We start from the raw sequence: 13,013 nt of genomic DNA on the forward strand, positions 1-13,013 counted from the left end.
AGGCCTTCAACCAAAGTGGCATAAACCTGTGAACGTACTGCTCCTACCACACAGAATCATTATTTCCATGGAGTCACACCATTCCTGCTTTACAAAGGTCTATAAGCAACAGCATTTCACAGGAGAAACAGTCCTAGATAACAGCCCCCCTGCTGTGGATTTTATTACTTTTCCTCTCCTCTGGAATAGAAACATTTACTGATGTTGAGGCTACACACAGGTAGAGCTCAGTGTGCACTCTGCTCTGAAACACTAACAGAAATTTGGGTGAGGCCCTTATCCCTCTTTCTTGGGGATATTAATGCTACTGATGAAGTGACGAATACCTTAGAGACATCTATTACCTCACTTCTAAAATCTTTTCAAGGGAAAAATAGTAAATTTCTATCTCATAAGGAATTCCAGTATAATAGTATCAGTTTTCAGTACCCATTTTATGAGTAGAAACTTTAAATTAAGGGCCGGCCTGTGGCTCACTTGGGTGAGGTGAGTGTGCTGCTGATAACACCAAGGCCACAGGTTCGGATCCCTATATAGGGATGGCTGGTTTGCTCACTTGGGAGAGCGTGGTGCTGACAACACCAAGTCAAGGGTTAAGATCCCTTTACCGGTCACCTTTTGGGGGAAAAAAAGAAAAGAAAAGAAACTTTAAATTAACAGTTTCTACACTTAGCACCAGTAGTGTCATTTTTAAAGGTAAAGGAGGTTATTTTCATGGATAAAAAATCTGTCTTTCTCCATGCATTAAAACAGGGGCTGGCAAACTACAGCCCATAGCCAGCTGCCTGTTTGTGTAAATAAAGTTTTATTGGAATGCAGCCTAGCCAGCTATTTGTATTGTCTATGATAGCTTTTATTCAGCAGAGTTGAACAGTTGCGACAGGCACCACATGTGGCTCACAAAGCCTAAAACATTTACTATATGGACCTTTAAGAAAAAGTTTGCCAACCCCTGCATTGAAATATTTCAATGCTATACTAAATAAAACTTGATTTGAAAGAAAACTAAGTGAGAACACAAAAGTACAAATGACATGCTTGCTCTGATTCAGGCACTTTCAAGATCATAGTTTATTTATTATTTCAGATAAAAAGATAGTATACATATTAGGGAATCCCTTAAAATTCAACTCTAGAGTTATACACCATCTAGTACTTTTGCATTGAATGTTAACCAAAAAAATCTCTAGACACCTGAAAGCCCCACTATTAACATGAAGTATAGTAATAAAAAATTTAACATTTAATTTGTTCAATGTATAATATTTACATTATGAAACCAATGGTATGATCAACAGTGATAAAGAAATAGTAAAAATAAACTTTAAAAAGCAAAGGTTTATAGACTTACAATGTGCTACTTCTCATAATTGTATATAAAATATTAAAAGATAGCAGAGCTTTCTGTTACAAAATTCTTAATCATCTGGGTTGTAGTCATTACTTGCTACCAATTTACATGCAACATCTGCTAGAACTGACATTTGATTTTTTCTTTCCCCAAAAAAGTGTGAAGAGATAAATGACATTTCAGAGCAGACATTAATTTAATTGTGGACAGAAAAAGAAAAAAACTGTACTCAAGATTAGTACTGGTCACAAGCCTCTTCCCTATAGAAATTATAATAGCAGTAAGACCGGGGGGGGGGGGAAATCCAGAAAGGAGACGCATAGGCAGAGGGCCATGAACGGCACAGCTCAATAAATTCCGGAACAAATCAAACACACACCTTTTCTCTCTCCTTCAATGAGAGGTCTGTTTTGCCATCAAATAACAATGACTGAAGCACGTGAGGGGCACCAGGTGTACAACTAATGAAGTCTTGCAAAATACTAAGATGGGGCAGAAGTGGCCAGAAGAAGGGGCAACTTATATATAATTCAAACTATATACAGTATAACTGGAATGCAGCCCATTCCAAACTGGCTTTGTGAAACAATTGGACCTTTATGATTTAATAGTTAAAATTATAACAAGTGTAATAATACAACAGATTTACATGAGAAGCAAAATCCAAGGGGCATTTTATATTAAGTATTTGCTTTTTCAATTTAAAAATAATTTTGCTAAGTATACATCTCAACTAAGGTCTGTGTATAAAATGTCCTAATAGATACAGATACTTACCTTTGGTGAGTTGAAGGCCTTTTTGTGACTTCTGTCTGAATTGTAGGCAGAATGCTAGGTATACATGCACATGAGGGAAAACTCAAGCTGAGGTAACACAAAACTGGGCATGTCAGGAGACTGGAGGTACTTTAAAAGTCAAAGTATACCAGAAACCCAAAATAAAAATAGTGAGAATGGTGACAGGGAAAGAAATGGCAAAAGAACTTTTTTAAAAACAGAAAGAGGAAGGCCTCTCGTACCAGCAGAATCCTGCATACACACAATAAAGAAAAAGCCACCCACCATTTCATAAAACAAAAGCCGATTATAGTGTCAGAAAGTACAAATTAGGGAAAACCAGAAGTCTATAGAAGAAAAACTACTGGTTCACATGAGAGAAAGAAGAACGTTTCATTCTGAGCAGTTACTTGGTGAATGCTGCCACCACCGCCCACAGAACCTCGTTAGTGCCGGCCTTCAGACATTCCACTTCAGGGTCTAAGTCGAGAAGCTGCCGCACTCTCTTGGTGGCTAAATCATACTGCTCATCCAGAAGAGGAGCAAAAGCATTCTCCAGGACATCCGAGGCATGGGCTAGGTAAATGAGGGCCAGCAAGCGCTTGTCCATGCGGTGAGGGTCATTCACCCATTTGTCAAGAACAGCCTCTTGTACCTTCTTGATGAGGCGCTGCTTAATGTTGTTGTTAGTAAGAGGATGTGTCGTCATGTCAAAAAGTAGGAAGTTCTGTTTCTCTGTTGTCAATACACCCTTTTCCACCAGGTTTTTAGCTAACCGTTCCCGCACATTTCTTAACTGATAATGCAATTTTAATGGATTCCACGTCTCACCTAAAAAAAAAGATTTTGGAAGTTAGAAATGATGGATTCTACCTGCTAATTTTGCCAAATTTTTATTCCATTGAAACAAATGGTAAAATTTAATTTTTTTTCCCAGAGAAATCAAAGAAAATCCAAAAATGTTCTTCTCCCTAACTAGTTCTAGTCCCTAACCAGACTATAATCCCCTTTAGGCCTTCAGAGTCTAAAGAACTGGCACATTCTCACTCAAAAGACTAAACCAGGGCCGATCCCGTGGCGCACTTGGGAGAGTGCGGCACTGGGAGCGCAGCAGTGCTCCCGCCGCGGGTTCGGATCCTATATAAGGATGGCTGGTGCGCTCACTGGCTGAGCGCGGTACGGCCAGTCACAAAAAGACAAAAAAAAAAAAAAAGGACTAAACCAAAAGTAGTCTTCAAGCCACAGTCCCCCTAGGTCTAATGTGGAATTGTGCAAAATATTAAATTATGTTCCAGCCTCCCTCCAGCTGTTGTCAAAAAGCAGCCAACAGCAAATAAATTTCTCTTCTGTTAAACAATAATCTACAACAAATAGACAAAAGAAAAAAAGTTTCCAGATTAATATGTTATTCCTATAAAGCTAGGACTGCCTATTTAGGCAATGCTATTCCCTGATGACAAATAATATAAAGCTAATTCTAAGAGGCAAAAAATTTTCACAATTTTAATCTTACCATTTATGCATATACCCTTTTGAAACAGAAATGATTAAAATAAAACCAAATAATTCTTCACTAAAATAGTTTTTTTTTTTTTTTCTTTATAGAAGACTGGAAGGAAATATATTAATCTTGTTTATCTTTGGGATTATGACAATTTTTCTTTTTTGTACTTTCCGTATTTTCTAAATGATCTCCAATGAACACATAATAATTTTTATAATTAAAAAGAAATACTATAGTAATTTCCTAAATTAGAACATGTTAAAGATCAGCCACAGGTACCTTTCTTAAATGCAAAAGCTCTAAGTTGAAATTTTATACTACTGAGAGAAAACTTTAAACTGCACTGTCTATTACAGGAGCCATTAACCACATGGAGCTATTAAATTTAAATTAATAAAAAATTCAGTTCCTCAGTTGCACTAGCCACATTTCAAATAGACATTAACTATACTGACCTGGTAGCACAGGAATAGAACATTTTCATCATCACAGAAAGTTTTAGTGGATTGCCTTAAAGTTTTAAGGTGCTACCTTAAAATACACACTATTCAGTTGGCCACAGACAACATTATTTTACTATATGACTTAATACTAAAGCGTATGGAGCTATGATAGAGTAGTCAATCCTGGACTTGCCCTCTCATCATAATTAGAAATTTGGATAAAATATATGAAACAACTGTTTTCAGATGCTGGCCAAAAAGCAGCCCAGAACTGTGATCCTTGAAAGAAAACTAAGTGATCCCTAAGATTGCCCAAGCTTACTACCTGGAGGTACATCCCGGACAGCAGAGGTGGAAGGAAGACCCCAGGTACAGTGCGGCAATCACACTGCGTTAAGAAGGCCCAGATCAGAGTTCAAGGCAGCCAAGGCAGAGTACTGGAGAAAAGAGGGCTGTGCAGGAAACGGGGTCTAAAATCAGCATAGTCTCTTGAGTCTTTGGCTGAAAACTAAACCGCACATGTTATGAGAAACTCCACAAGGCTAAGCAAAGAACAACTACCAGAAAGTTGTAAGCTGAACAATTCCAAGAGTTCACACAGAACTAGGAAAAATCTGAGCACCAACTAGCCTTAGTAGAAAGGCCTTGCGGGAAGTTCACCCAGGACATTCAGAATGTAACCCAGAAGGACCACACCTTAGTAGTAGGGCTAAACTAGACCTAGAGTAAAGGCCATACTAGACCTGCTATGGTCTTAAAAACAAGCTGGTCCACAAGTAACTGAACTGCCTACCAAAGCAAAATTCAATACTCTTTAAGACCACAAAATTCAGCACTCAACAACTCAGCACTCACAACATCCAGCACCCAATAAAAAAATCACTACACTTGCAAAGAAGAAAATGTGACCCAAAACTAAGGGAAAAAAGTCAACAGAAACAGTCATCTGACCCAGAAATGACAGAGATGATGGAATAAGCAAAAAAACAGTTAAAACAGCTTAAATACTTAAATTTAAAGAAAACCATGTACAGAATGAAGAGAAAATGGGAGCTATTCTTTAAAAAGAATGATCGATCTCAACCTGCCATTTTGCATTTTGTGATTTACTTTATAAAACTAGGGACTTTAAATATTGCCTAAAATTAAATGATGAAGGGTTGGTACCATAAATTACTAGTAATTAATGTATAGTACCATACATAACATATACTAATACCATAAATAACTAGTAATAATTACTAGTAATTACCTCCTGCATTTAAGAAAAACATAACTTTTTCAAATAAGAAGGCCTGACAAATCAGAGTCCACCAAAAAAAAAAAAAAACCACTGCATTCAATTTCCTCGGTAATTTCAAAAAGGAAAAGAGCTGAAATATATTTGAGGCCACATCTGATTTTAAAATCTAGTAGTACGAAAGAAAAACAACTGAATAATACACATAATCCTAGTTATTTCAATTTCTGGTGTTAAGCCCACACCTGTATTTGATGTTGAGAAATCAGTAAGTTACTTGATGAGGCAGTATAATATAACAAGCTGTAACAGCAGACTCTTGAACCAGATTAGCTGGGTCTGAAATCCAAATTTGGTCATTTCCTAGTTGTGCAGCCTTTACAAGACTGCTTGACCTCTGTATATCGCCGTTTCCTCATCTATAAAGTGATGATAACAACTGTGTCAAGCTCATAGGGCTATTATGAGGATTAAATGAGTTAAGATATATCAAATGTCAGCTACTATTATCTATCCATGTGCAGAATCAACATTCTGACAGAATTTACAATATTTATAATGTTCTAAGAATCATACCAGGCACCAAGAAGACAAGCATTAAGTAAGATATACTTCTCTAACCCTATAGGAACTTAAAATCAAGTGAAGGAAAGAGATTGATAATATAGAACATAAGAACAATATATGAACAATAAGAACAATATATGAACAAGTGCCCAGCAGAATAAGAAATGACTTAGGTTTAATGTTAAGGGTTATCTTTAGGAAAGTTACAGGGGAAAGGACATTCAAGCTAAATCTAGAAATCCAGCAAATCTCTCTCTCTCTCTCTGCTCTGCTCTGCCGGTTTGCAATGTGCTACCCTATCATTATTGAAGTCACCACCAAAGAAAGCCTTCACCAGATGTGTTCCCTGGATTTGGACTTCCTAGCCCCTGAAACTGTAAGCAATAAATTTCGTTTTCTTTATAAATCACCCAGTTCTGTGTATTTTGTTATAAGCAGAAACAGATTAATACATAGTGCATAGGCAGCAATTATATGCAGAATAGAAGCCCTCGAGTGGAGGCACATATCTTCCTTCAAAGGTGCATGACTTCCACTGTTTCAATGTTGTGCAAACCACTGTCTCCCCAATAAATGCCTGCCTGCCTGCCTGCCTACCTACTGCATGTTTCATCAGACTGTCTGGGTTTTGTTTATTGTTTTCTAGGCTAGAATTGGGTAGGTTGTGTTAATTGATTTTTGGAAATTTAAATAAATAGGAAGGAGTCTTCAAAAAGTTCATGGAAAGGTTTTTATTATCTTTTAATTCTATACTACCATGAACTCTTTGAAGTACCTTTGTACAACATAAAATAACCAAATGTATGTAAAAGCCTGTTAAAAACTATAGCTCAATTCTAAGATTAATTAACTGTGCATATAATAATTTATACATTATCAAAGTAGTACTATCCCCTGGCAACTCTTATAGCTAACTAAGTATTATAGCCTTAAAATGTTTATGTTGTCATAAAACCAAAGTGTGGCAGAACAAATGATTCCCAAGCCACTCAAATTTATTTTACCTTACTAAGTTCACATAGGAAAGGATTCTATGCCCCAGAGAACTTCTTAGTCATTTATTCTCAAACAATAGGAGGAAAAAAAATCAAGAAGTAGATTATTCTGAGACCCATAGTTAAATTTCTCTATGCAGGCCTTAAAAAACAACAAAAATCCCTCTAATCCTGCTATATGATAACTTTTTTTTTTCTTTCTCATGGAAAATACATGGGATTAACAGTTCATGACTACTGTCTATTGTATTGAAGTCATACGAAGGTTTATCCTCACCTTATCTTTAGTTAAATCATACGTATTTCAACCAATGGAACATGTAATGCTTACAAAGTTCTTCAGAGAAATTTCTTAATTCCAAAGTACATAACTTACAGTTTAATGTTGCCATTAAAAATGAGAAGACCCTAAACACAGACCCACCTTTTTAAGGTGTTCCATTTACACCTGGACCTTTTTAAGGGTAATCATTTCTGCCACAGAGGAAGTAATAAAAAGGGACCCAGCCATCACCTTTTTTTGTAGCAATTCCCTGGAAGAGGGCAAAACACTGTGTGCTTACTCCAACAAAAAAATAGATTATTCAGATCTCCTCAGATATTTGAAAAAATGAAGAAATCCCATAAACAGAAGGTTGAAACAGTATGGGAAATACCCCAAATGTTAATACTATTTGTAGTATACAAAAAAAAGTACAATTGAATAACTGAGTGGTCAAAGTATCTTGTTATCCTGAAATTTCTTGCCTTTGATTTTAAAAGAATTAAATTAAGTGAAATCCAAACAATAAAGACATCCCTGAGTTTGGCATAATCAAGACACCAGTATAAATTGGGATGGGAGAAGGGTAGATATATTATTAGTGAAGAGAAGATATAATCCAGGTTTAATCTATACTAGCTACCAAACATTTAGCTGCTTCAATTAAAAATATTGAATACCTTTTAAATGCTTTGTAATAAATGTTTGATGAATGAATAGTGCTTGAATTCCTAGGTTAAAAGAATCCATGAACAACAGGTCCACACTATTATTCATCAGTCCCTAAGTTACTCTACGTATGTAAAAAAGACTTGGTAAGTTACACAAGCAAATTTAAAATGTACAGAATTTATTTATAGTTCACTTTTTTGTCCAGAAAATTGTGAGAAGTATAAATGAAGAAGAAAAGTTCTTCAAAGGTTATTTATGTCCACTGCCCAGCAATCACTTCAGTGGAGAATAACATACTGACAAGTCCCTAAATAATCACTGCAAAGAACTTCCTTGACATCACGTTACAAAACTAAAAGCAGCTTTGTTCGTAAATTTATCAGCCTATTGACACCTTATGACCAAACTGATGGAGCACATGCCTTAAGATTTCAGAAAGCCAGAAACTATTCTTAAAAAGTTTAAAGACTACTGTTTTTAAAGTCTTTGCCTCAAATATATATATACTTACTAATTTTTCTAATTAATAAATAATATACACAATGTTTAAAATTTGTTAATAGTTTTAACATGTATATATGTACAGTATAAATATTAATAAAATGAGCCCCTGGATATCCCCTACCCTGGGTAGTGAAAACTTTCTTTAGTAAAACATTCTTTGGTTTAATGGCATTCTTTATTTTTATATTAGAAGCCTCCTGTGTGCTGTCTGTGCCTCAGAGGTAACCATCAGATGACCTGTCAATCATTCTCTGTTCTTTCCCTCAGCGATGCAGTACAGTATATAGTTTTGAAAACCATGCAGCAAGCACAGACTTAGCTGTGTAAGATCAGATTCACCAATTTTACCACCACCTCTAATTCCTCTGAACAGGAACACTTCCCTCTTTATGTCTCACTCTAACCCTTCAAAGGCCTAATCCAATGTCCATTTTCTTCCTCAAACTACTGAAGTTCCCAAGGATTTCTCTTTTTTCTGAACTAATGAACTTTCAGAGAACCACATTTTTAAACTCTAATCTGTTATGAAATTATTAGACATACACAACTGTTCCCGAAATGGATTTTAAGATTCTTTTAGTCTGTAAATACCTCCTTTTTTTTTTTTAAGTTTCATAGCACCTATGTCAATATTGGTGCAATAACTGGTATTTGATAACTACATACTATCTTAAAACAATTAAAATTTGAAAAATTTTAAGAATCAGCAAGCTGGCCACAGAACTGTACTTAAAAATGCTTAAAGTGGTAAATGTTACATTATATATTTTGTCACAATAAAAAAAAATTTTTTTTTAATCAGTAAGCTGTTATCTTGGCACTTTCACTAGGTGGGAAGCATGTATTTTCTTAATTTAAAAGAAATATGTTTTTCTCCTTCTACTCTATATCCCCTTCTTTTATGCTAAAATGGTGGTTCATTTGCAATAAATGTCAAGAACAAGCAACTGAAGTGCTACAGGCAGTGTCCTGGCATTTACAGTTGACCTAAAACTCTCAGAATATTGTTTTAAAAAAAAAACAAGAAACACTTGCTAAGTATTAGCCTCATGTTTTACCCAAATTCCTAATCCATATGAACACACTTTTACCAAATCCTAATTGTATTTAAACACTTTTCACTGCTAAATCAGGTGGAAACAGTGCAACAGCAGCCCAAGTTTAGAACCAAGTTCAGTCAGCATTTATATTGATTAGCTTCATTCATAAAATATTACTTGACAGGTAAATTAAGAAGTATACAGTCATCTTAAATGTTGAGATTCAACCCCCTGGTGTGCCAAACTAATTTTTGGTATATAAACTGTCAAAGGAAATCTGGTGGTCTAAGATACATATTAAACCAAAGCCCAATGTGCCATCAGCAACGTTTATAAGTAAACGTATGAAAAAATCTCCATACTGCTAAGTAGCACCGAAGTGGCTATCAATAACAAGAGAATTAAGGTAAAACCTGCTGCATTCCATAAAAAGAATCTTTAGCACTGTAACTTACTACTGAAAAAGTAACTGCAACTTTGGGAAACGCTTCTTTTGGCCAGTTGGGTACCCAATTACAAATTCTAATTTGTACCACCAGAACCAGTAATGAGTCAACACTGACAATACACCATGAGAATAACACAAATTTTTTATCTAAAAAAAAATTACATTTGCTAACACTGAACTTACGAAGTTAACATTAATGCCTTGAGTCTATGTTAGATGGCTGCATGTCACTGACAGGTATAAATGGAAAGCTAACCCAGAAAGAACAACAATGCATTGAGCATTGTGGTGTATTATACTGATATGTGCTGATTAGGTGACTTGTAGATTATATAAACTAGTTTTAACTAAATAAACTCTCATCAAGTAGACAAAGTAATTTCTAAAAATATTCACACAAGAAACTACAATTGAAGACAATACAAATATATCACAAACACAAAGGGAGGGAAAGGGTAGAGTTAAAGTTTCTCTCACTCTATGAGATAAAAAGATCTTGTATCAGATCTACAAGAGGGTTGTAAAACAAAAATCCAAAATTAACAACAACCTTGTGAATAAATGTATATTATCTATCAGTAAAAAAGAATGACCTTGCCCTAAATGTAAAGGACCCATTAGCTAAGAATGGAGTATAAGTATTCAATCTTTAAATAAATATAAAAGCAAAAATCTTTCACTGACAGAATATCCTCATAATAGGATTATTTTAGAAACTGCTTATTTCTGAGAAAACTGACATCGTGTTAATTACCAATCTCTGATAACGTCCAGTTGTTTTTAGAATATGTTTTGAACATGAGATGAAATGACAATAAATGTATGCAGAAGCTATGTTTTACATAACAACAGAGAGAAAGAAGAACAAGATAGGTTAGGTTCCATACTCAAGGTGCTTCCCATCTAGGAAATCAGACAAATACACAAATAACTTTAACATAAATGTCATAATCACTAACGCTGTCAACGAAATTTTTCAGGTTCTCCTCCCTAGGGTTGCACTTCACTGTCTCCTTGAAATTAGGGGAGGCCAGGTGATTTGCTCTGACCAATGAAACAAGAACCACATGTTATTTGTGAGCAGAAATTTAAGAGCCTGAGTAATCTGCTATGCTCTTCCTCCTTTCATGATAGTGACTGACATTGCTCCAGATGGTGGCAGCTCCGTCTGTCTGGCTGGCAGAGTGAGAATCAAGTGGCCTGTGACTGACTGACAGCCTGAGTGAAAAATACACTGTTGTTTTAAGCTATCGACATTTTGGGGTTATTACCCCAGCTTAAACTAGCCTATCCAGAATACGGTAGTGTGTGGTAATTTTGATAAAGAATGATGGGAGCTCTAAGAAAGAATATTACACCTCATTCAATATCTGCTCAGTCTTGTTAAAGAGGATAAAATTTTATAAAAACCATTATTTTCTCTACTCAGTGACTGATAACTTTCAAGTATGCCTAAATAATTAAACAAGCTTCTGGCTATTTGCATAAGTTCCTTTCAGAAGGATTTTAAACTTCTACATAATAAGAATTTAGTTTTTAGTTTATACACAGCAGCTTACCACTAAGTAATTCAATCCAGTTCTGGACTGTTTCTGGAGGTTGAGTCTCCTTAACATGTTTTAGAGCTTCATCAAGAAGAACATCACCTGTTGGAGCATCCGACTTACAGATTACCTAAAATGTAAGCAATAAGAATAAAATGATCCACTGATGCCTTTTTTATGACTCGATCCCATTAAGTGAAAAACAATTATGCAAACAATTATTGTACTTAAAGCCCCAAGTGTTCATGTACTATCAAAATTCAGATTTTAAATTAATCCTGTGTTAAAAAAAAATACAATATTTAACCTCACCAGATTAGCTACATTCATAAACAAAAACGAAGCTACTGCGCAATAATTAGTATAGAAAATGTTAGGACAGTTTATACTCACTGTAAACACCTTTCACTGCTGAAACTTAAGCTATTTGATCCAGAAAATCATTTTTTAAATATTATTATTAGTTCCAGAAAGAAATTCAATTATACGTAAGAATTCAGTATCTGATAAAGGTGACACTTCACATAACTGGAGACGTGAAATTTTTCAGTAAATGTCATTAAATCAACTGGCTAACAAATTGGGAGCAAAAATTGACTTGGCTCTTCTGAGCTTATATCACAATAAAAGATAAAGACTTAAACAGAAAATATAATTTTGGGTGTGAGAAAGGTTATATTTTAAAAATTGCCACCAGTAGCAGAAACCTTAAAGAAAATAGCAAGAGAGGGCCGGCCCGTGGCTCACTTGGGAGTGTGTGGTGCTGATAACACCAACGCCACAGATTCAAATCCTTATATAGGGATGGCCAGTTAGCTCACTTTGGAGAGCATGGTGCTGACAACACCAAGTCAAAGGTTAAGATCCCCTTACTGGTCATCTTAAAAAAAAAAAAGAAAGAAAGAAAATAGCAAGATGTTTGATAACATAAAATTTTTAAATAATATGAATTTTTTTTAAAAAAACTGTATTGAGATATAGAACCCATCTTAGGAATAGAAAAATCCAGAGGAAAGGATGGGTGAGGAAAATGCTATACTGCTTCACTCATGTTGTTGGCTAAGTAACAAATTTCTTGTGGAAATCCTATAATATCAAAATTCAATCTGTTATATTACTTTACAATATTAGCTATTAAAATGTTATGAAATTTAACAATACTGCCTTTAAAATGTGACAGTCCGGGCCGAGCCCGTGGCGCACTCGGGAGAGTGCGGCGCTGGGAGCACGGCGACGCTCCCGCTGTGGGTTCGGATCCTATATAGGAATGGCTGGTGCACTCACTGGCTGAGTGGCAGTCACGAAAAAGACAAAAAATAAAATAAAATAAAATAAAAAAATAAGGACATTTAAAAAAAAAAAATGTGACAGTCCTCTTAAATTTGTCCTCAATAAAGTGTCCTTTATATTCTAGCTCAATCTTAGAAAAGGTTAAAAAAATACACACAATATCTATGAGACACCATAACCTAATAGAAATATAATAAGAACCACAATGCAAGCCGCAAATCTATTCTTAAATTTTCTAGTAGTTATATTTAAAAAGAAAAAGAAAAGTGAAATTAATTTTATATATTTGATGTAACCAAAATCAGGCAAAATATTAACACGTAATATTTAAAAATTGAGATTTTTTTTCCCCATGCTAACTCTTCAAAAATTAAGT

The 13,013-nt window shown here is 35.0% G+C and overlaps 1 protein-coding gene across 2 annotated transcripts in view; it reads right to left on the reverse strand.

Moving 5' to 3' along the window:
* Positions 1-1,056: 1,056 nt before the first annotated feature.
* Positions 1,057-13,013, reverse strand: part of GOLPH3 (golgi phosphoprotein 3) — a 36,809-nt gene continuing 24,852 nt past the window's right edge. For both annotated transcript variants that reach the window (XM_063086415.1, XM_063086414.1), the window contains 2 exons: positions 11,363-11,477; positions 1,057-2,959 (listed from right to left, as the gene is read on the reverse strand). In XM_063086415.1, coding sequence (XP_062942485.1) covers positions 2,535-2,959; positions 11,363-11,477 — 540 coding nt within the window. In that variant the 3' untranslated portion in view covers positions 1,057-2,534. The remainder of the gene's footprint in view (positions 2,960-11,362; positions 11,478-13,013) is intronic.

This window comes from Cynocephalus volans, chromosome 2 (genome assembly GCF_027409185.1).
Source record: "Cynocephalus volans isolate mCynVol1 chromosome 2, mCynVol1.pri, whole genome shotgun sequence".
NCBI lineage: Eukaryota > Metazoa > Chordata > Mammalia > Dermoptera > Cynocephalidae > Cynocephalus > Cynocephalus volans.